The 24626-nt window shown below is 44.2% G+C and overlaps 1 protein-coding gene across 1 annotated transcript in view; it reads right to left on the bottom strand.

Moving 5' to 3' along the window:
• Positions 1-24626, bottom strand: part of COL22A1 (collagen type XXII alpha 1 chain) — a 316194-nt gene that overhangs the window by 109861 nt on the left and 181707 nt on the right. Inside the window, exons 22-23 of the mRNA XM_075920074.2 lie at positions 21580-21624; positions 20547-20600 (exon numbers count right to left, since the gene is read on the bottom strand). Of these exons, the coding sequence (XP_075776189.2) occupies positions 20547-20600; positions 21580-21624 (99 nt within the window). The remainder of the gene's footprint in view (positions 1-20546; positions 20601-21579; positions 21625-24626) is intronic.

The following is a 24626-nucleotide window of genomic DNA, read 5'->3' as shown; positions in this document are numbered from 1 at the left end:
AATGTAGGCATACCGCACTTGCAAATGAAGCCCGGGATTTGAATTTCCCGGGCTTCATTTGCATAAGCGGGGAGCCACCATTTTTAAAACCCCGCTGGTTCGAACCCCGTGCAGCGCAGCTCAATACGAGGTGTACCGGTAGTTCGGAATAGGAAGCCTAGTCCGAACTACCTAGTTCGAGCCCCGTGTAGCCGCGCTGCACGGGGTTCGAACCAGCGGGGTTTTAAAAATGGCGGCTCCCCGCTTATGCAAATGAAGCCCAGGAAATTCAAATCCCGGGCTTCATTTGCAAGTGCGGTATGCCTACATTACCCCGCTAGTTCGAACTAGCGGGGTAGTGTAGACATACCCTCAGAGTTTACAGTTGAGAGAGATTCAGACATTTGCTGATGTTTTTATATCTTTTGTTTGGGTCAAATTCTGTCCAGAGAGGGACACCTTTGGTTCTCAAGGGGAAGAGCAGGTGGAAATATGTCAGAATTAACATATTCAGTGAAAGTTATCCACATTTTGAATTTTACTGGGGGAACATGAAAAAAGAGCAAATTTTCACATTTTTCAGTTTTTTTCACCTGTTCTGTTAATTAAGAGCCTGGGGGCAGAATCAGGACCTTTGCTTGTTTTTCTCTTAATAAAAATAAATACTGTAAAATGTCCCAAATTGAAGGAAGCAACTGAAAAGTGATTAGCGGGACCTGCTATGACAGAAGGAGTTCATTCAGCCAACTGTCCATCCCATACCAAACACGAATATGCTATGCTAGTCATCCAAATATGTGTCTTATTTTCCCCCTCATTATCCCCTGCACCTCCAATATTCTGTAATATCATATTGAACCAGCTATTGGCCAGGGCAATTGATTGCTGCTGAACTCCTGGGGTTTAAATCTGCAGCAGCCACACCACAAAGAGAGCCAACCATTTTAATACAAGTAGCAATGTTCATTTCACTGTCTGGCAGAAAGAAGCAAGTATTGAAGGTCCTGAAAAAGAAACCCCACTAACAAAATATTAATGCACAAAGACTGGATTTGTGCTTCCACCACATTAACAGGAAACCTACCAACTGTTACACTTATCTACGTGCCTCTACTTTCTATTCAAGACACATTTCCCAATCAATTGTTTACAACCAGGCTCTAAAATACAACCGGATTTGCTCCAATCCCACAGACAGAAACAAACACCTACAGGATGTATATCAAGCATTCTTAAAACTAAAACGTGCACCCAGAGAAGTGGAAAAACAGATTGACAGAGCCAGATGAGTACCCAGACATGAGCTTCTTTAAGATAGGCCCTACAAAGAAAACAACGGAACTCCACTTGTCATCCCCTACCACCCTCAACTTAAACCCCTCCAGCATATAATTAACAGTCTACAACCTATCCTGGAAAATGACCCCTCACTCTCACAGGCCTTGGGAGACAGGCCAGTCCTTGCCTACAGACAGCCCCCTAACCTCAAACAAATTCTTTGCAGCAACAGTGTAGCACACCTCCATCATACTCACCAAGGAACCCACCCCTGCAATAAACTCCAGTGCCAACTCTGTCCACACATCTACACAAGCAACATCATCACAGGACCTAACCACATAAACCACTATATCAGCAGCTCATATAACTGCACTTTCACCAATGAGACCTGTGCCATCAAGTGCCAGCAATGCCCCTCTGCCATGTATGTTGGCCAAACTGAACAGTCCCTACGACAAAGGATTAATGAACGCAAATCAGATATTCAAAATGGTAACACCCAGAAACCTGTTGGGGAACATATTAACTTGCCCGGGCACTCATTAATGGACCTCAACGTTTCCATATTATTACAAACCAATTTCAAAAACCAGCTTGAAAGGGAAGCTGCAGAGCTTAATTTCATTTGCAAGTTTGTTACCTACAATAGAGGTTTGAACAAAACCTTAACATTCCACATCCTAATGACATAAAAGAACCAAACACCAGTACTTAAGGGTACTTAGAACCCTTTCGATCAGCTTCATTTAACATGGAAACTCTAATTGACTATTCTTTCCCCTTTTTTCTCCTTTCCTCTCCTCTCCTTTCTTTGCCCATCCCCTCTTTCTCTGCTATTTATTTGGAACCCGGACCCCTTAAACTCTGTTCATCTGAAGAAGTGGGTTCTGCCCACGAAAGTTCATGATACCATCTACATTTTTTGTTAGTCTCTAAGGGTATGTCTACACTTGCAACTCTTTCAAGAGAGGGATACAAATGAAGACATTTGAAATTGCAAATGAATCTGGGATTTAAATATCTCATGCTTCATTTGCATATTTGCATTATGGCGCTATTTGGAAATAACAGATGCTGTTAAGATGCGGTTATTTTGAGAGAAAACCCTTCTCTCGACATAACCCTTATTCCTCATACAATGAGGTTTACCAGTTATTTCAGGAGAAGTTTTCTCTCGAAATAACCAAGTCTTAACAGCATCTGTTATTTCAAAATAGCGTGAAATAGCACGATAACGTGACAATGCAAATGAAGCACAGGCTATTTAAATCGCGGTTCATGTGAAATTTCGAAAGTCTTCATTTGCATCCCTCTCTCGAAAGAGGGTGCAAGTGTAGACATACCCTGAGGTGCCACAGGTCTATTGGTTGGTTTTTAAGGTTTTCCTATTACAGACTAACACGCCTACCCTTCTGAAACTCATGAATGGCTCTCAGGTTGCGACCCCCTCCATACAATGCAAAATTATAGCAATAATGAAGTACAGTGAATGTGGATGCACTAGCTCTGGCTCCAAATGGATCGAATAAATTGCACAGCCCAGCACAGTAATGGAAGCTTTAAATCACACGTCACATTGTATGCCTGTCTCCACAATGGATCTGCCAATTTACAATCAAGGAGTGCTGAGATAAGTACGGCACATAGCCAGATGCTAGGGAAATGTATAGGATTATACACAATCAGGATATTTTAGTCAAACACACTGCTCAACTTCAATTTCCTATGAAATTAACTAAGGCAGCTTTTCTTTGGGGGGGGGGGGAAGCACATTTAAAATATGTTGGGATTTTACACCACAGGTCTGGCTCTTGATGTCATTTGGCTATTCCCATGCATGACCACCCTTCTGGCTAGTTATGTTTTAACAGGACTAAATTATTATGGATGAATCTAGGTGCCTGAATGCAATCCCACAGGAGATACTAGGTCCATACTCCAGTAGTTAGCCTAAGCCACCACCTGCGCTGCCTTGCCCACACTGCTCTGATATGCTAACTCCATCCACGCTGGCATGTTTGTAATAAAATAAATATTTCTGGGAATCGTGTGATGATGGGGGACTTTAATTTCCCAGCTATCCATTGAAGGACAAGTGCTACTAATAATGGTAGGACCCAGATTTCCATCGATGTGATAGCTGACAGATTTCATCACCAAATTGTCACCAATCCAAGAGGAGATACCATTATAGATTTGGTATTGCTGACTGAGCTGGATTCACTCTTCTGGGGCCCAGAGCTATAAGATTTTGGGGGGCCCTCGAGGCTCCAGTGTGGGACCAAAAATGAGGGGTTTAGAGTACTGGTGCGAGCTTCAGGTTGAGACAGGAGTGTGGCTGCGGGACGGAGTGCAGGCTCGGGCGAGGGGGAGAGGGAGGCTGGGATGAGCTTTCTTGGGTAAAACCCACTTCCTCAGTGGAGATGAGTCTCTGTATGGCAGTTAAAATGAATTATTACTCCAAGTTCTGTATTCATTTGCCTAGTAAGGATTCTATTTGTTAAAGAAAAAATGTTGCCTGATTCTGTTTTGATGTCTGTACTGTTATAGACATGCTTGTCAACTGTATTTTGAAATAAATCACCAATTTATTTGATACCGACATGAACGTATTGTGTTATTTTGACAAATAAAATATGCAGAATTTTAAAATACTGGGCAGGGATTTTTTTTTTAATTTTTGGTGCAGAATTTTTAGTTGTTTGGCACAGAATCCTCCCAAGAGTAAGTAATTCCTCCAGAGGTGAGTGGTCTATTACTAAAATGAGCGGGTGAGGCTTTGTGACCTGCAATGAGCAGGAGGTCAGACTAGACAACCAAGATGGTGTAATCTGGTTTAAGACGTTAAATCTATGAGTATGTCTATCTAATCTGGGAACTCTATAATAACGGGGGATTTTAATTATCCCCATATTGACTGGATACATGTTGCCTCGGGAAGAGAAGCAGAGATAAAATTTCTCAATGGCTTAAATGACTGCTTCTTGGAGCAGCTGGTGCAGGAACCCACGAGGGGAGAGGCAATTCTCCATTTAGTCCTGAGTGGAGTACAGGATCAGGTCCAGGAGATAACCATTACAGGACCGCTTGGGAATAGTGACCATAATATAATAACATTTAACATTCCCGTGGTGGGAAGAACACCTCAGCAGTCTAGCACCCTGGCATTTAATTTAAAAAAGGGGAATTACACAAAAATGAGGAGGTTAGTTAAACAGAAATTAAAAGGCACAGTGACTAGAGCCAAATCCCTGCAAGCTGCATGGAAACTTTTTAAAGACACCATAATAGAGGCCCAACTTAAATGTATACTCCAAATTAAAAAACATAGCAAGAGACCTAAAAAAGAGCCACCGTGGCTCAACTACCATGAAAAAGAAGTAGTAAGGGACAAAAAGGCATTTTTTAAGAAGTGGAAGTCCAATCCCAGTGAGATAAAGAGAAAGGAACATAAACACTGTCAAAACAAGTGTAAAAATGTAATGAGAAAAGCAAAAAACAGATTTTGAGGAACAGCTAGCCAAAAAACTCAAAAAGAAATAACAAAATGTTTTTTAAGTACATTAGAAGCAGGAAGCCTGCTAAAAAACCTGTGGGTCCCCTAGACGATCGAGATTTAAAAGGAGCAATCAAGAATGATAAAGCCATTGCGGATAAACTAAAGGATTTCTTTGCTTCAGTCTTCACGGCTGAGGACAGTAGGGAGATTCCCAAATCTGCACCATTCTTTGTGGGTGATGAATCTGAGGAACTGTCCTAGACTGAAATGTCATTAGCGGAGGTTTTGGAACAAATAGAAAAACTTAATGTTAACAAATCTCCGGGACCGGATGGCATTCATCGAAAAGAACTCAAATGGGAAATTGCTGAACTATTATCTGTGGTTTGTAACCTATCCTTTAAATCGGCTTCCGTACCTAATGACTGGAAGGTAGCCAACATGACACTAACATTTAAAAAGGGCTCTAGAGGTGATCCTGGCTATTACAGACGGGTAAGTCTAACTTCAGTACTGGGCAAATTTGTCGAAACAAGTAAAGAATAAAATTGTGAGGCATGTAGAAGAACATAATTTGTTGGACAAAAGTCAACATGGTTTCTGTAAAGGGAAATCATGTCTTACTAATCTATTAGAGTTCTTCGAAGGGGTTAACAAACATGCAGACAAGAGGGATCCAGTAGATATAGTAAAAGCGGCAAGGAGTCCTGTGGCACCTTATGGACTAACTGAAGTGTAGGAGCATAAGCTTTCGTGGGCAAAGACCCACTTCCTCAGATGCATGCATCTGACGAAGTGGGTCTTTGCCCACGAAAGCTTATGCTCCTACACTTCAGTTAGTCCATAAGGTGCCACAGGACTCCTCGCCGCTTTTGCAGATTCAGACTAACATGACTACCCCTCTGATAGTAGATATAGTATACTTAGATTTTCAGAAAGCCTTTGACAAGGTCCCTCACAAAGGCTCTTGTGTAAATTACATGGCCATGGGATAAGACGGAAGGTCCTTTCTTGGATTGAGAACTGGTTAAAAGACAGGAAACAAAGGGTAGGAATAAATGGTAAATTTTCAGAATGGAGAGGGGTAACTAGTGGGGTCCCCCAAGGGTCAGTCCAGGAACCAATCCTTTTCAACTTATTCATAAATGATCTGCAGAAAGGGGTAAGCAGTGAGATGGTAAAGTTTGCGGATGATATCAAACTGTTTAGGATAGTCAAGACAGAAGCAGACTGTGAGGGACTCCAAAAAGATCTCACCAAACTGAGTGACTGGGCAACAAAATAGCAAATAAAATTTAATGTGGATAAGTGTAAAGTAATGCACATCGGGAAAAATAACCCCAACTATATGTACAGTATGATGGGGGCTAATTTGGCTATGACAAATCAGGAAAGAGATTTTGGAGTTATCGTAGATAATTCCCTGAAAACTTCCACACAGTGTGCAACAGCGGTCAAAAAGGCAAATAGGATGCTAGGAATTATTAAGAAAGGGATAGAAAATAAGACCCAGAATATCTTACTGCCCCTGTATAAAACTATGGTACGCCCACATCTTGAATACTGTGTACAGATGTGGTCTCCTCACCTCAAAAAAGATATTTTGTCCTTTGAAAGGGTTCAGAAAAGGGAAACTAAAATGATTAAGGGTTTGGAACGGATCCCATATGAGGAGAGGTTAAAGCGACTGGGACTCTTCAGTTTAGAAAACAGAAGACCGAGGGGGGATATGATAGAGGTCTATAAAATCATGAGTGGTGTGGTGCGGAAAAAGAAAAGTTATTTATTAGTTCCCATAATAGAACTAGAGGACACGAAATGAAATTAATAGGTAGCAGGTTTAGAACTAATAAAAGAAAGTTCTTCTTAACACAGCGTGTAGTCAGCCTGTGGAACTCCTTGCCAGAGGAGGCTGTAAAGGCTAGGACTATAATAGAGTTTAAAGAGAAGGTAGTTAATTTCATGGAGGTTAGGTCCATAAAAGGCTATTAGCCAGGGGATAAAATGGTGTCCCTGGCTTCTGTTTGTCAGAGGCTGGAGAAGGATGGCAGGAGACAAATTGCTGATCATTGTCTTCGGTCCATCCTCTCTGGGGCACCTGGTGTTGGCCACTGTCGGCAGACAGGCTACTGGGCTAGATGGACCTTTGGTCTGACCCAGTACGGCCGTTCTTATGTAATTACTCCCACCCAGCTGCAGTGAAGCCATCCCCTAATTCACCACTGTGCTAATCCAATGTACCCCCTACATCTCACTTTCATGCTCAGATAAGTCTTTAGTGGTACATTGACCACATGCTGGTCATCTGAAGAGAGGCGGATTTCAAAGCTTATAGGCTGCTGGACATACTGCTGTACACTCCCTAAGAATCCACTCCTCCACAGACCCAATGATGCAAGAAACCTCCACTGAAACGCTGCCCCCCCCCCCAAGCCTAGGTCAAGAGGTGGGTATGGGGAATAAGCAGATTCTGGCCTTGCAATGAGCAATATATAGGAGATGATCTATTTCCATACAGATAACAGAAGAGGTTAATTTGTGCTGCAAAAGGAGCCTGTCTTTCCCTCCTGTGCAGTGCTGCTGAACCTTTCGCATCTTGCAGAATGAGACCTCCTGTAAAGCAGCATAGAGATGCAGAGGCAGAAAGGCTAAGAGGACAGTTTTCTCCATTGCGGGGGGACGATTTGGCCATTTGCAATTGAGTCAAAAAAAAGCAACAGCCGCACTGCTCTGCGATGTACCAGCCTGTTCGAAAGGCAATGAAGAAACTCACCGGGAGAAATTATACCTACGAGAGGAAAGCTCCGCGAAATGTCACGTCGCCTATTAATGCAACAGTCAGAACCACCAATTACGCTCTGCTGCACATTGCGAGGCTCGGCGAAGTGAAGATCAGTGTGTAGCCTTTGACTACGCAAGAGACATGTTATTTGCCTTGATCAGCAACTTGAATAATAACACCGTAAAATATGTGTTTGATTGGGAATGAATATATTTACCCAGCTGGCAATTACAGTTTTGCCCTTGATTTAATCTAGATGATCAATCACATTATTGCTCTTTTTGTTCATTTGCCTACATTTCCGTTCCTGAGCGGTTTGTTTCGCTTGCCTTTGCAAGGAGAGATGCTGACATTTCCATGGTCCAAAGAGCAGCCCAAAGAGCACAAGGTTGCTAAGGAAGCGTTTACCCTCGGGAAAGAGGATTAGGGATGCCTGGGGAAATCTGGGGCTATGGATTGGTCGGGCGAGAATTCGAACAGATATTGTAGCACAAGACTATTTTCCAGTTCACTGTCTAATGGAGCTTAAGCCTTAGGACAGCTGGTTCACTGCAAATCGCCAAATGCACTTCTGGAGCAGCCATTGTCGCAAACCAGAGATGGGTTGGGCTCCAGGCATGAATGCCAGGTTTGCATAATTGTGGGTGGTGCCCAGATCTCGTCCAAGAAGAGCCATCCCCTCCACAGGACAGACTGCCCCGGGCGCTGCACTTTGGGGAGCCCTGTGCTTCAAGGGATCGCGGGGTCCAGGGCAGTCTGGAGGGTTAGCAGGGGCCTGGCGCCGGCTGCAGCAACCAACCTGGCCCCAGCCTGCTGGCTCCCAGAGGAAGCAACCGCTTCCAGAAAGAGGCAGGGCAGGGGCAAAGGAGCGGATTGGGAGCAGAGCAGCCTGGGGCTGGGTGACTCACTGCTGCTGGCACTAGGCTACCCTGGACCCTACGTCTCCCTGTAGCTCTTGGCCCTCCAAAGCATGGGGCCTAAAGCAATTGTGCGGGTCCATCCTATGGATGGGCCAGCTCAGGCTGTCTAGACTGCACAGTTTTTCCGCTTCTTTTTTCAGAAGAGGCTTTTCCAACATTTGGCCAAATGTTGGGAAAACATCCTTTTTTGGAACATCCCTTCTTCCTCGTAAAACAAGGTTTACAGGGATGCCGAAAAAAACCAAGTCTGCTCTTCCAAAAAAAAAATTGGAAGAGCAGACATGTTCCTTGGATGCAGCAGAGTTTTTCCGGGATGCCAGAGGTATTCCAGAAAAACTCTGCAGTCTAGATGTAGCCTCTGAAAAGAGAAGATCAAATGCTGGCGGAGCTAGACCCACGTTCCAGAATATTGGTGGAGCATGAGCACCATGGGCACATTTAACTCACCGCCTATGGCTTCAGGGATAGATGTAGCTCTCATAAATTAGGAGGTGTATGGTAGCAAACATGTGGCCTGTTTGGGGGCAAAGAACTGGATGGCATGCCTTGGCTGTATTTTTCTGTGGCCTGTACCATTAAGGTCTAGCATGAGCTACAGCCTGGGCCAGCAGGGTGAAGCCACAGTACCTTCTGGAAGACTCTCCAACAGTGGAGCTTCTGTTTAATACTGACCAAAATTGTAATAAAATGCTCCAGTTTTAAATGGCGCCCTGTGCTGAGGGTGAACCAGCCTGTGAACTAGCCAGTTTGTAGGAGCCACGGAGAGGGGATGCTGGGCCAGAGATGAATGAGGGTTTCTGGACACTGGGGAGTACAATAGCGTGGGACTGGGTCCTTCCACGTGTGCTACAGCTTGGCCCCTAACTCCTTGCACAAACCCCCTTGCTACCACGGTCTGCCTGCCTGACATGATCCCTCTCCCTCGGCTGTTGGTTACAGATTACTCCCTCCATCTGGAATGAACATGGTTGAGATGGTTCACATGAGGAAGTCATAAAAGACGCCACAGAGAAATGGGCAGTCAACTGATCCATAGTAAGTTATGATCAGGAGAGATGGGAACGAGGTGGGGGCATGAGGGCTCTCTTCTGGTGGAAGAGGGGAAGGCCTGGGAAGGGGAAGGAAAAGGAGAATCTGGTTTCACCTGTCATACCCTCTCCCTCCCCATTTAGAGCATGGAGCTGAGTACCCAGCTGGCCTGAGAATTCTAAGGATTAAAGCCTGAAACTGTCATCTGACCCATGTCTGTTGAGCATATAGATGAATGTTGTGGTAATTATCAGGTTAGCTCAATGGTCCGGGTGGAAATCCAAGCTTACTCATACCAGTTGTGTTGGAGGAAGTTTAATGCACTAAACTGATAGTGAAAGTTAGGGTTCAACAGAAACAGCATTACTATAGCCCAGAGCAAAATGGCTTGGAAAGAGCTGCCTTTAGAGAAGTCCACCCGGAGCATATACACTGCTCCTTCCTGCAGCTTTCTCTTACTGTCAACGCCCAGAACATTGGCCCTCACAATTCAAGGTACCTCTGAGCAGTGGTATGTTGCAACACAACGGAAGCAATGTGTGCATCATATCACACCTCAGGTCAAGTTTACCAGCCTCTAGGCAAACTAGTTAGAACCCAGCTGTAAACCTTAGTGCCTCTTCATTGTGTTTAGTATGCTGCTAGCATGATGGGCCCTGATTCTGGTTGGGGGTCTCTGATGTAATAAATGATACCAATAATTATTGTATGCAGGGTGCTGGAGTTGGTCTTAGGGCATCAGAGACAAGGTGGGTGAGGTAATATCTTCTATTAGAACAACTTCTATACAAGCTTTCCAGCTACACAAAGCACTGCTTCAGATCTGAGAAAAGCACCGAACCCTGCATAAACGATCAATATAGCTCAAAAGTCTGTGTCTCTCACCAACAGAAGTTGGTTCAAAACCAGATATTCCCTCAGTACCCTTTTCTTTCTAACAATAATTATTGCTTTATATTAGACCAACAACTACAACTCACAGCACCACAATAAATTTGTAAAAAACCACACAGGATATAAAGAACTCTTCATACTGCTGCAATGTCTGACATGAAGATGCAATAGCGGTGGGTATATGTGCTTCTGTAAAGTCTGTTTAATTTAGCTGTCGGGTTTCAAGTAGTAGAGGTTGCATATAGTATTCACATAGAATCCCTTAGAATACATTATACATCTGGAACTCGATAGAGTCCAATTCTGAGGTTTGCAGTTTATAGGGAAATAATTCTGTAGTAAAATTCTGAACAATAATCTTTATGAAAGAAATTTCACCAGTTGTGTTTGTATAGCTCCTCTGATAGGTTAGCTGCTGCATGAAAGAACATGAGCAAGGAAAATATTGGCGTTATTAGCAAAAATATTTCTCAGTATTTTAGCTTGGGGATAGTTCATTGTTAAACAAAACAAAACAAAACCTTCACAACAAACCTCCACAACAAACAAGAGCTTTATGGGTAAAAAGGGAAATGCTATTGCCTAAAATGTATCTCCATGAATTAGCAATAAATTCTGATTGTGAACTTGCGCCATGGATTTGAGTAGTCTGGAGTTTTGTTAAACCATTGGCAACATTCCTGAATTTCAGATGCTCACATGCACTTGCTCTCCTATGACTTTCCACTACGTTCTCACAGTGTCTAAAAGCAGACTGTCTTCTGGAGGTCGCTGATCATATTGGCTTCTCACACTGTGGGTCAGGACACCAAAGTGGGTCATGAATGGGGTCACCAGGGCTGTCATTAGACTTGCTGGGGTCCAGGGCCAAAGCCTGAACCCCACCACCCTGGGCCTTAGCCCTTGGGTGTCAGCTTTGGCCCACCCACATAGGTGGTGGGACTTAAGCTTTGACATTGTTCACACACCTTCCACTCAGGTAGACTCAGGCTGGCCTTCCTTGGGATTATTTCCTAATTTTTGTTATCAGAGTGGGGTCATGGTATAATGAAATTTGAGAATCCCTGTTCTAATGTATAGTTGAGCTATTCATTAAATACCCCTAGAGAGTGCTCCAAGTGCTCCAATAATTTTTGCTCTTTTTTATGTTTCTGACTGCTAGACAGGCAATATCAACCAAAACGGTCTTATTTGTCTTCTTTTCTACAGTAACTATGCCCGGCCTCTTTGCCTAGACCATTCTGCCTGTGACTGTTGCCAGATACCATGTAAGCTTAGCCTCTTCCTTCTCTAGAATGCTTTTAATTCAGTGGTTATAATAGCTCATGTTTCATGTAAATCCATACTTGCCTCCAATACTCCAGTGCAGACTCTGGGCGAGCTCATTGTATTCTTATTAGTAATATTTGTATTCCGTAGTGCCCATGTACCAAACTTATGGGCCCAGGCATTCATTTAAAAAGTACTTATTCTAAAGAAACAAAACTCTATTTCCTTGTTACTGATGATTTATTGTAATTGCTCCAATCTTTTCCATTGGCTCTGACAAAGTCTTGCTTGAGTCTATGAAGTAGACAAGCTGAACTAAAATACAGTAGATCATACTGAAAATGCATGCAGGAAGCTGTCCTCTCATTCCTAAATAGGATTTACTGTCTCAGGGTTAATTCAATTCGCCTCTTGGTTTCCTATTGCCATTTCAATGTTACAAGGAGGAGAGAGGAAAATTATTCTCTTTAATGTCTGTTGATAGGACAAGAAGCAATGGGTTTAAACTGCAGCAAAGGAGGTATAGGTTGGACATTGGGAAAAACTTTCTAACTCTTGGGGTGGTTAAACACTGGAATAAATTGCCTAGGGAGGTTGTGGAATCTCCATCTTGGGAGATATTTAAGAGCAGGTTAGACAGACATCTACCAGGGATGAGGACAAGGGATTAGACTTGATGACCTCTCTACGTCTCTTTCAGTTCTAGGAATTCTATGATTCTATGAGGTAACTTGAGTTACTTGTGAGAAGAGAATTGGACCTGTGGGTTCTAGATAGTGATAAATAATCCTCAAAACCTTTTGTGCGAAAGTCTGGTTACCCTAAAGTCTGCATGTTTTTTTGAAGTGCATCCAGACTATCTACACTTTCTGAATTGATTAAATTGTGTGGGACATCCAGCAAGAAGAGACTGTCCTGGCTCAACGTATGCAAATATTTAAGCAGCTCCATCAATGGGCAAACAGTAAGAAGCCTTTTATTTTTCTAAACTGTTTCTCTGGTATTAAATTCCACCCCCGCTCCAGAAAAAAAAAAGTACATTCAAATGCTCACAACTGCATGTCTTTTAGGACAACTGCAGTGAGTTCAAAGATGAGGGACAGATGAGAATGGCAGATAGTTGCTGTTCCCACTGTGCAGTCTGGATATGAGGATGTCAGCATAGAAATTTAGACTGTGGCTGCCTGTAGCACAGAGATAGTCGGAAATTCCTGGCTGATGAATCAAACACAATAGTGCTATTTGGCCTAGGTTTCAATTATTATTTACTAGCCCCAAGAGTGGATCAAAATATTCACTGACGAGAGGCTTCAGTTTAGCATTTCAGCAGATGTAGGAGGAGATCCTGGGCAATTTCCATACACCATTAAATGATCCTTCACAACCTGTGACTAAAGGAGGCTGTCAGACAAGCCCTTGTAAATACCAACTTCTCTGCCACATTAGCTAATCCTCTCCCCAGCTTCACTCCGGAGCTGCTAATTTCTCTCTCATTTATAGGAAACACTGGGAAACAAGGTTAGTGAAATCCATGAATGTGTGCCCAGTAAAAGTCTTTGGTACACAGAGACACCATTACCATTAAACTGAAAGCTCGCATGAATTGTTTCCAAACTGGGGGTTCCGGGATCACTGGCGTATGTGTGTGTGAAATAGAAGGGCTATTCCCTTTTTCTGAACATCCCACTACTGCCACCATGTCAAGGCTGTTCTCCACTCTGGCACTTCATGGGGGCCTAGAAGAGACTTTAAAATACCCTGCCACTAAAGGCTTACAAACTCCCCAGAATCACACACACACAGGATGACTGATTTTAGAAAGGGACCAAATTCATCTCTGGTGCAATTCCACTGACTTCAACAGAGCCTATTGCCCCCAAAGCTCCTGGGTGTGTTGAAGGAGCACTCTTGCTTCTTCATCCCTTGGAGGAAGGCAGTACATCCACCATCCTCCCGCTGGTCTTTCTCCCCGGGCTTGTGGGGGGGCAGGCCATCATCTCTGAGTTTAACCTTGCTCTGCCCAAAACTTCCTGGGGCAACATGCACCCCGGTAATGCTCAGAGACTACAATTCCATCAGGAGCCACCAAAACAACGTACCAGGTGGATTCTTCCCCACTGACGTCACCCTCATTCCAATCAGATGTTGTTGAGTTCAATGCAGGAATCCCTGAGTAGGGTTTGCTGGCCAGTGTCATGCCAGAGGTCAGAGCAGGGGATCACAATGGGACCACAATGGCCTAAAAATCTATGAAATCCATCTCCATTGGTGGGCCCTGCGCTTGGGCTTCTTGTGTGCTACTCTCTCCCACACTCCCGTCTATCGGCCCCAAGGAAGAGTCCAATAGAACAACAAACAGCAGCAATACCAACGCTGCCCTTTTCCCCAATCAGCTAACACTGCTCTCGTGTCCTCATGCCCAATAACGACCAACCCCTTTTCTCTCCTCTCCCCAAACTCTCTTGCAGCTACAAGCAGGAGTTCCCACTCTTTTCCACAGGCAGGCCTCCCGCCCCTCCGATTCAGGCATTCAAAGACTGTATACATCACGTACTCTACAGAATCCTTTGAGATGATGCTTCAAAGGAGGTGCTGGGAGAACTGGTACTAGGTTTGGGTATGTCTACACTAGCTCGGTAGTTTGAGCTAGGTAGGCAAATGAGAGCAACCGGAGTTGCAAATGAAGCCCGGGATTTAAATACCCAGCATTTCAGGCAACAGCGCCGCCCAGAGGGAACAGCCAGCATTCCAGGCAACAGCACCGCCCAGAGGGAACAGCCAGCATTTCAGCGTTACAGAGTCACAGACATTGGGCTTTTATATATATGACTAGCCAATTAGCCTGTCATAAGACTGGATTTTCAGGTCTCTCCTCCACATCGGTCCTCTCTCCTGAGACTCTCTCTCTCCTCCTCCTACCACCTCCCCCTCCCTCTCTCTCTCAGCTCTCCTCCGCCTCCTACCTCTCTCTTTCTCTTCTCCTCCCCCTCCTGCCTCTCACTCGGGGGACCATGGAGCCATTTGGGCTTTGCACTCCCTGTGCTGCATGGGGAGCGTGGAGCCCAAACGGTCGCTTGCAACACTTGCTCCCACGTGGCGGCCCGGCTGAATGGCGCAGAAGTCAGCCGAGCGCCACGGCGGGAGGCGAAGGGGGGCGAGGCGGTGATGTTCACGGCCAAGGGGCGGGGCCTGGAGCCGTTGTCACACTGCACGCCACCGCTCCAGCCCCTTCCCCTCCAGCCGTGGCACTCAGCTGAGTTCTGCGCTGCTCAGCCAGGCTGCCGCGGGGTAGCAAGTGGAGCAAGAGGCAGTTTGGGCCCTGTACTCCCCATTCAGCATGGGCCACCCAGAGCAAACAGCCAGCATTTCAGGCAACAGCGCCACCCAGAGGGAACAGCCAGCATTTCAGCGTTACAGACTCACAGACACTGGGCTACTATATATATATGATAAGTGTGGTGTAGACAGCACCAAATTCGAAATAAGCTACTTCAAATTGCATAGCTTATTTTGAGGTACGCACTACAGTGTAGAGGTACCCATAAGGTTTACTTATGACAGAAGTTTCTATTATGATTTGGAATTTAAGATTGTAACTTATTTGTGTGTGCCTGTGCGTGCATAACTCTTTTCTCTCTGTATGTTACCTTCTTTCATCTTGCAAATAGCTCTTTTTCCTTGTTAATAAACCTTTAGTTAGTTTGTTACAGGACTGACTACAAGCATTGCCTCTGATGAGAGGTCTTTGATGAGTAACTGACCTCTGCAGTAAGTGGCTGGTGCTTTGGGGCTGAGAGTAACTTGAATATTGTTGGTTTTGTTACTGCAAAGTAGGAACTATCACAGAGTGGGTGGCATGATAGATCAGGATATCCAAAGGAATTGTCTGTGATTCCATGTTAGATCTGTAAATGCCTGAGGCATTTATATTTTTTACGTGATTGGCGAAACCCAAGTATAGAACTCACAGCCAGCTTGAGGTTTATATCCAGCTTCATAGCAGTGTGTGTTTTTCGTCAGCATCAGCCACTGTTTACTCTAAGGGAGAGCTTTTATACTGTAGCCCTCAAGTTCTGGGATGCATTTGTAAATTAAATTGTTGGATATGTGGTGGCATTTGCTATTTGCTCAGAATTGGCCTCCATCTTCTCACTGTAGGCTAGAGAGGCGATTGATCTACAAATGAAACCACGGCAACAGGTAATCTGCTCCTCTGTACCCTGCTCCTCTATAATTATTATTTATGTTATTAGAGGCTCCAGCTGTAATTGGGGTCCCATTGTACGCAGTATTCAAAATGTGGGCATACCATGGTTGTATTTACAGACAATAAGAGATTTTCTGCATTATTCTCTATCCCTTTTTTAGTGACTCCTAACACTCTATTTGCTTTTTTCACTGCCACTGCACATTGAGTGGATGTTTTCAGAGATCTATCCACAATGATTCCAAGTTCAGGGGTTTGCATACCTCAGATATTCACAGACTCATTGAATGGCTATTTTTTTTTCCGTTACAAAAGTCTGTCCAGCTAAGTTTCTTAACAACTCACAAAACTCCCTCCCCTAGAAAGTTTCATGATTCAATTCAACAAAGCAGCTAGGGAAACTCTCAAATACAGTGTGCACCCTAATGACAGCGCTCATCAACTGATCATTATCATAAGCATTTTATATTGTGCCACAGACACTGACAGATCACAGCCCTTTACTCAACGGATACTGTCTATTAATCTGATTAGAGAAGTGATGTTTCCAAGCAGGCTTTAAAATCAGGGACAACGTGGAACATCTTGCTTCATAAATAATGCACAACGTAAGTATTTGCTAAAGAGATCGCAAGGGCACTGTTTCCTAAGCACTGGAGGAAATGAGAGCTAAAGGAAGTGCCCTTTTCAATTAAGGAATTAACCTGGTCCATCCTGTGTACCATCATTTCCATGAGATGATTCCTCAGTCAGTCCTTTATGTAGTTTGATTCTGTGACATGTTCTCTCCCTTGTCTCTTTCTTCTTAGATCACAAGTAGTTTTAATGAGAGTTCTTTAAACAGCTTTGCTGCTGACTCAGGTGGCAGATGTCTAGGAAAAATATACCTCTAGTGTGTACAAAGACATGGCCAAGTCGCTATGAGTGCAGGTCAAGGTTGCCTCATCAAGCTACCCAGCAGCTACACAGAGACTGGAGTGACCATCTGCAAAGTGGTTAAGCATGTACTTCACTTTCAACCTTGGACTCTGCTGGCTGATAAGATGCTTCTCACATCACTGGGTTAATACAAGGGGAAGTGAGTTCAAAGCTTTTGTGTGATTGGATCAACCTTAGCCGCTTTGCTGTTATGTTTACACAGTGCAAACGAGGGGCCTCGGTCACAACAAACATGACGAGAATTCTACAAGAGGAATCTAACTAAACACTAGGTGAAGCGTGGGAAAATGATGAGCTACCACTTTGGGAGCATTTTAGTTTAGTACAGACCAACAGGAAATAAAACTAAGCACAGGGGGCTAACGATCCAAAGCAGATTTGATTAATTTAGTATTACTCAGACAAAATTACTTCTGCGCTGATTACATTTCTTGGAAGATCTGATTTACATGCATAGATGGTAGCTCTTCCTGCTCTCTATCCAGGGGCACTGTTCTGATGAAGTCAATAGGCTCAGGGAAGAATTCCATTCTTGCAAGTTCTGATGTTACACACACACACACACACACACACACACACACACACACACACACACCCATCACTGGAGTAAATGTAATCACCAGTTTACTAAGTCTGAATCTTTGTTTTGACTTGTACTCTTACGTCACACTTCCAAAGCCAGACACTGCAAGGGAATGTCTATTTGTCCCTAAAGTTTCCAGTTGAGTATTAAAATCCTGGATTCATTTCTATTGGTTTCATTTACAAAACTTCCCCATACTCGTCATGTTTGATCCAACAGCGCCCCTTCAAAAGATACATGCTGGGGAGAAATAAAGCCAGAATTATTTTGACCACTGTGAGCCATGGACATACAAGAAATGATCGGGAATGCCAATACATAGTTACTTCCAACACGCAGCTAGAAATCCACCTTTCTGCAGTTAGTTCCTTACTTCCTTTGCTCTACTGCCCTACCAGGCTTATAGTGGTAAAGTCATGGTCACCGTTTTTTGATCTGTAGGACAACTCAAGGTTTCTCCCCATTCTCTGCCTGTTGGACTGAACATCACCTTTGAGGACAGTGGAGAACTGTTCCATTCAAAGGAAGTGAGCATTCTGAATGTGCCCCAAAGCCCCCATTACCCAAAAGGGAGCATGCCCATTGCCTACTCCTTCCTGGGATATTTTACTGTCCATGTTAGTTCCACTCCACAAGCTAGTGCAGAAAGGGCATTCAATTCTAACAGTCCCTTGCTGTTCTTAAAATCACTCTGATTTTCAGAGTGTTATCAGTGTGAACAATTATTGCTTTGTTGTCGATCACTGAGAACCTCATTGTTCAACTCTCGTTCCTGCTGAATACTTGCACTGAATCTGAAGGGACTAGCGGTGGGAGTTATTCTCAGTGCACAGGCTACCCCTCTGATGCATGATTCCATAGTCTATAGTTCTATGATTTCAAAATAACCCCCTTTAGGTTGAATTTATAAGCAGAATGTTCACACTACCAAACCTGTTATTTTGAAAAAATGGGTCATGGAATTCGAAATCTGTGCTTCTGTTTTACATCAGGACTAATGCTAATTCTGAAATAGTTATTTCAAAATAATGGTAGTGTGGATGCTCCAGTGCAGCTATTTTGAAATAACTACTCCCCAGAGTAATGCAAACTAATTACTCCCCCATGCTCCGTGGGGCTCTAAGTCTGAGGTAGTGTATCCACATTAACGGAGCCTGCCTCAGACTACTTTTGAGGCTTCCCCATAGTGTGGATATGCTGGTTTGATTTTTTTTAAATCAGGAGTTAAGTCGAATTTAGTAATTATACTAAATTTGAATGTAGTCGAATCCTTGCCAGAGGATGTTGTGAAGACTGGGATTTTAACAGACTTCGAAAAAGAGCTAGATAGATTCATGGAGGTTAGGTCTATCAATGGCTAATAGACAGGATGTGTAGGATTGGTATCCCTAGCCTTTGTCGGTCTGGAAATTGTGGCCAGACAGCCCGCCTCCATCACATCCATCTTATTTGCCTCCCTGAAGCATACAGGACAGAGAAGGAGCAATAAAATCAGCATAGTCTATGCTGGCTCATCTGATCCTGAGAAGCTGAAACATAGATATGAGGAGAGATCAGGATATGCGAGACTGCCACCGGCTGGCACCTATGTTGATTCGAACACACACACAGTCCCTGGAAGAGGAATTTCCCACTGAGAAAAGAATCCCCAGTAATTCCAATTTAGTTATCTTTCTTACAAGTGTAAATTAAGTTCACAACTCCCTTGTAAGAACTGGTCTCACAAAAGACAGACAGCCCCATTTGGCATGACAGACAAGAAAGAGAAATGCATGACCCCATGGGTATATAAGATGGGCCCAGCACACACTCACTTTGAGTGTCATTCTACCCTCTACCTGCTGGTCGGGTTAGGTGTTTGACCTCCCGAGGTTCTATGGGGACGCCCACCTCGTATTTTCGTCTTTCCTAGGAATTGAGGGACCGGCCCTGGCCTGACATGCTGGAGTCGAGAGGCACAGAAGGGGGTAAAAATGGTACCTGGATGTGGTCCTCTGTCTTAAGTGTACACATAGAAAGAGTAAGCTGTTACTTGGTACCATTATTTCTATTTTTCTATCTTTATCTTCTTTGTAACCATTTTTAAGATCTATATTTTGCTAGTAGTTAAGAAATAGAACAATAGCCATTGCAACCATATGATTTATAAGCTTCTTCAAATAAACCTGTAACTGTTTAAGCTTTAACCTGACTCCTTCAGTTGCTGTAACAGAACCAAGCACAATTTAAAAGAACTTCAGCCGGTCATAAAGGGACAAATATAGGGAGAGCTTGGGCGTTTGGATTTGTGTCACACCCAGGTGGCACAATCCACTGGGGCACCTTTCAGCCTTTCCCCAAGGCTGCCCTCTGCGAAGGAACCCCTGTGTTCTAGCAGCTAAAATCTAAGGTGTAATAAGCTCTTCCTATATAACGGGGCGTCTGTTGGCCTGCAGGCCACCCTCTGCGATGGGACCCAGGTCCTAGCAGTAAAGGCACGGACGTTAAACCTTTTCTCGGAAACATACACACACACACTGCCCTGACCGTCGGCTGACAGAAATGGATAACAGGAGAGGGATCACATGATGATTAACTTTTGTATTCTCTCCCTCTGGAACATTTGGTATTGGCCACTGTCGGCAGACAGGATATTGGGCTAGATGGACATTTGGTCCAGTGTGGCCATTCTTATGTTCTTAATTTCAAAATAATTTCCTAGTCTAGACATGACCCAGTATGAGGGAGGGTAACAGACTCAGCACAAAACAAAGCAGATGCATGAGAGAAGGATGGATGCATGAGAACAAAAAAATGCAAAATAATATTGTAACTGCATCTTAGATCACAGGCAACATGAAAATAATGACCAGCCACGTGTAGACCAGCACTGATTAATTAGTACTCCCCTAGTGTAGGTGAAGTTTTATTCATACAGAGAGGCCTTCTATCTTGATAGCCATTGGGGAATATGCTACACCAGTCTGAGGCAGCTTTGTATTGTTATAACTGCATCCAAACTTTACTGATTTAACTTTTTGGATAGAGAAATGACATCCTTAATTGAAATAACTAAATCACTACAAAACCTGTGTAAACCGAGTAATGTGTCCCAACCCTATTGAAACAAAGCAGCCACCCAGCTGAGCTACTGAGAAGTTTAGGAAATAAAAATGCCAACTCACCCTTTGACCTTGTAAACCAGGAACTCCTGCCTTGCCTTCCAGACCAGCTGGACCCTTTCAAAGAGAAACCGTTTACAGATAAAGTAGTACGTAAAAAAATACTGATGAGCACAGGCAAGTTGAATAATTTCAGAGCGATTGCCACAGAGCATGGGTATCCAGATGCCTTTTATCTGAAAAGCAAGTTATCTGGTGAATGCTTAAGAGGATAGAATAGCACAGAAAAGGTGAGTCAATGTGCTGATTTAATAAGGGGAGCCAATAACCATACCAAGTTATATATTTTAAATCAGATTTGCCTCGCTGACTTAGTGATACATCTTCCTAATGTTGACAACTTTCCAAACCATGATGCAATTGTCACAGCAAGACAGGACAGTTCACAGCTTCAGGAGTGGGAACAGACTGTATAAAAATGAAGCAGCAATTCTGGTATGATGGGTACTGGCTTGTAGAACTAGATCATAAGATATAGCTGAGGGAAAAAGTCTACAATTGAAGCCCAATGGAGAGAATTTAAGAAGCCTAGATTTTCATAAGAAAATTTATGAAATTCACTCCCAAGTTCCTCCCCCCACTATCTATATTAATCATTTGTGATTTTTGCAATGATTTAACTCTCATCTGTAGCAATCATAATCTGAGATTCATGACATTGTTGTCTAGGAGATAACAGAAGGTTCCTGTTTGGGAGCTAAGCTGAGAGGTGCTAAGTGCCAACAGCTTCCTGGAAAATCAGTAGGTGTTGAGGGCAGTCAACACCTTGCGAGAGGAACCTTGTGAGTGAAGCTCACCCTATGCAGAGAGCCAGCCCAAGAGCTGTACAGCACCTTCAGGGATCAAGTGGCACATGGCTTTGAGCGGCTCATCCTCAAAGGGTGAATTCCTCTTGCTAATGCAGAAGACATAAGGTTGCGTGCACCACACACGCTACTCTCCTGAGTAGCGCCCAGGGTTTTGGGCGGGTCTCCAACAGTGCTAGAGAGAATTTCAGCCTGCATGACCCAATATTGCAGGAAAAGAAACTACTTACCGGCGTCCCCGGAACTCCAGGAGGGCCTCGTGGGCCTGGCGCCCCCTAGGAAAATAAATAAAAGAAACCCAACATCAGTGTTCAAGAAACTGATTTCCCCTTTGAGAGAATGGATTCAAGGGCACTCGCTTGTACACATGCCAGGTCTCCTTGAACAGCCCTTCTATATGGGTGTGGTGTGAAATTCACCCCAAGCACAAGGGCCATGTATATAGTTTGAACCTCCCTTCCTTCCACAACGATGCAATGCAGAGGCCCTGTGTGCTCATTCACCCAGCACAAAGGTCAGCCAGTACAAAGTTTATGCACCATGATGACTTGCACTTGAGCCCTATACTGAGGGGCTATGTCTAGACTGCATCCCTTTTCCGTAAAAGGGATTTAAATCCCCCCCTGCTTCATTTGCATAAAAATGGCTGCCGCTTTTTTGCGGCTCGAAGCTTTGCCAGAAAAAAAGTGCCAGTCTAGACGCGGATCTTTCGGAAAATAAAGCCTTTTCCGAAAGATCCCTTATCCCTCTTAAAATAAGGAATAAGGGATCTTTTGGAAAAGGCTTTATTTTCCGAAAGATCCGTGTCTAGACTGGCGCTTTTTTCCGACCAAGCTCCGAGATGGAAAAAAGCGGCAGCCATTTTTATGCTAATGAAGCGGGGGGGGATTTAAATCCCCACTTCATTTGCAATTGCGATGTGTCTAATTTGCATCCCTTTTATAGAAAAGGGATGCAGTCTAGACACAGCCTGAAGGTATAAGTGGGCTGTAAGTGGTGCATGGAGTGTGTGCTGATCCTTTGTACGGGGCCTTACTGACCCTTTGCCCATGGATGACTTTTTCTCTTAGGCCCCTAATTAATTCATGAGCCAGTGCAGAGCCCAGCTGGTATTTCCCGCAATCCTGGGGTTGGCCCAGGCCCTCATCCCAGTTAGGGCTGCTCTCAGTTGTGTTGAGATGCCCAAGCCACCTATGCTGTTGTGACCACTGTGGAACACCCACATCACAGAAGTACCCTGGTCCCACCCAGAACATCCCATGCAACAGAGCCGTTGGAGGTGAACAGGGGTTGTTTCAGAGTCAGCTCCCGCAATGGGTCTCCTGCACCAGGGTATTCTCCAGGGCCTTGTGAGGCCCCTTTGCACTAACAGAGCCAGGCATAGGGCTCTGAAAGTATAAAATATATATTTAAAACACAATGGCAGTAAGAGACAAAACCAAATGGCTTCCTGTCACTCTCTATGTGTCTGTGTTCAGTGACACCATCAAGACAAAAATCTAATAGGGTTGCCAGGTGTCCAGTTTTCACCTGGACTGACCATTATTCGGGTCCCCCGTCAGGTTAAAAAACCCAGAAAATACCGGACATGTGAAATGTCTGGTATTTGCTGTTTCTCTCGGATGGAAGCCTGGTGGGGACAATTTTCCCCTGATGCATCTGGTGGGGGCAGGGGATTGAGGAGCGTGGCAGAGGCATGGCGAACAGGGGGCACGAGTGGGCACTTGCCAGGCGCCTCACAAGGGGGTGCTGGGCTGGGGTGGGAGCAGACAGCACACTGCTCTGGCCCTCGTGATCCTTTGAGCAAAGACCCGGGAGCTGACCATGTGATGCCTCCCTCTACACACTGTGAGCAGAGGCAGCCGGGCCAGGTAGCAGAAGCGGCGACTTTAAAAGTAAGATTTCCTTACCCGGCCATCCTGTTCCTCCGGTGCTTGGCTCTGCAGGGGGGAGGGGAGGATTTGATTGGGGTGGGGCACTCCCGGCACTGGGAACCGGGGATGCCTGGCTCTGGGGGAGGGGTGAGTGCACTGGGATGGGCGGTGCCTGGCTTAGGGGGAGGAGCGAGTGCATTGGGATGGAGGGACTGGCTCAGGGGGAGGAGTGGGTGCATTGGGGGCTAGTGTGTGGCCCTACTGGTGTAAGAAACTCTGCACTTTTTTTTTTCTCTCTCAAAATAAATTTTTCCCGGTGTTTTTTCTGGGAGGAGAGGGGGGTGTTCGGTATTTTTAGTTAAACCGTCTGGCAACCCTAAAATCTAATCAAGTTTTAAATCCCTATTCACACCTTTTACTCTATTAAAAGCAGAAAGGAGCTTGACAAAGTAACTGACTCTTTGCCATTTGTCCTGTTTATGTTCTCTGTTAGACTGACCCAGCACTATGAAAGTAGCCTGGCCAACTTCACTTGCTGGTTCTCAGCCATTAGTAAACAAGATTTTTTTTTCTTCCATGTCATGAAAATATTTCTACTCACATTAGACTTTGCAGCATGCTTTGAAACCAAAAACTGATCTGGGCAGCTGAGCTACCTGGTAGCATCCCTTCAATTGTTAAAAAAATACTATTACTTCTTACAAAGTCTTAGAGGGGTTGCTACGTTAGTCTGTAACTTTATAAATGAGTAGTCTTGTGGCATCTTAGCCCTGGTCTACACTACGGCTTTATTTCAAAATAACCCTTCGTTAGGTTGAATTAATAAGCAGAGTGTCCACACTACCAAGCCCACTATTTCAAAATAATGGGCCACTTATTTTGAAATCTGTACTCCTGCTTTCATCAAGGAATAATACTAATTTCAACATAGTTATTTCAAAATAGCAGTAATGTAGATGCTTTGGTGCTGCCAAAATAACTACTCCCCAGAGTCATTCAAACAAATTATTCCCCATAGTAATAGAAATGCAGCCGTGTTAGTCTGGTGTAGCTGAAACAAAATACAGGACTATGTAGCACTTTAAAGACTAACAAGATGGTTTATTAGATGATGAGCTTTCGTGGTCCAGACCCACTTCCTCAGATCAAATAGTGGAAGAAAATAGTCACAACCATATATACCAAAGGATACAATTAAAAAAATGAACACATATGAAAAGGACAAATCACATTTCAGAACAGAAGGGGAATGTGGGGGGGGGGGGAGGAAGGTGAATGTCTTCCACTATTTGATCTGAGGAAGTGGGTCTGGCCCACGAAAGCTCATCATCTAATAAACCATCTTGTTAGTCTTTAAAGTGCTACATAGTCCTGTATTTTGTTTAAATTATTCCCCAGTGCTT

This window comes from Pelodiscus sinensis, chromosome 2, assembly GCF_052426305.1.
Source record: "Pelodiscus sinensis isolate ZL-2025 chromosome 2, ASM5242630v1, whole genome shotgun sequence".
NCBI lineage: Eukaryota > Metazoa > Chordata > Testudines > Trionychidae > Pelodiscus > Pelodiscus sinensis.
The sequence above is the reverse complement of the archived record's forward strand: the minus strand, read 5'-3'. Positions and strand labels throughout refer to the sequence as shown.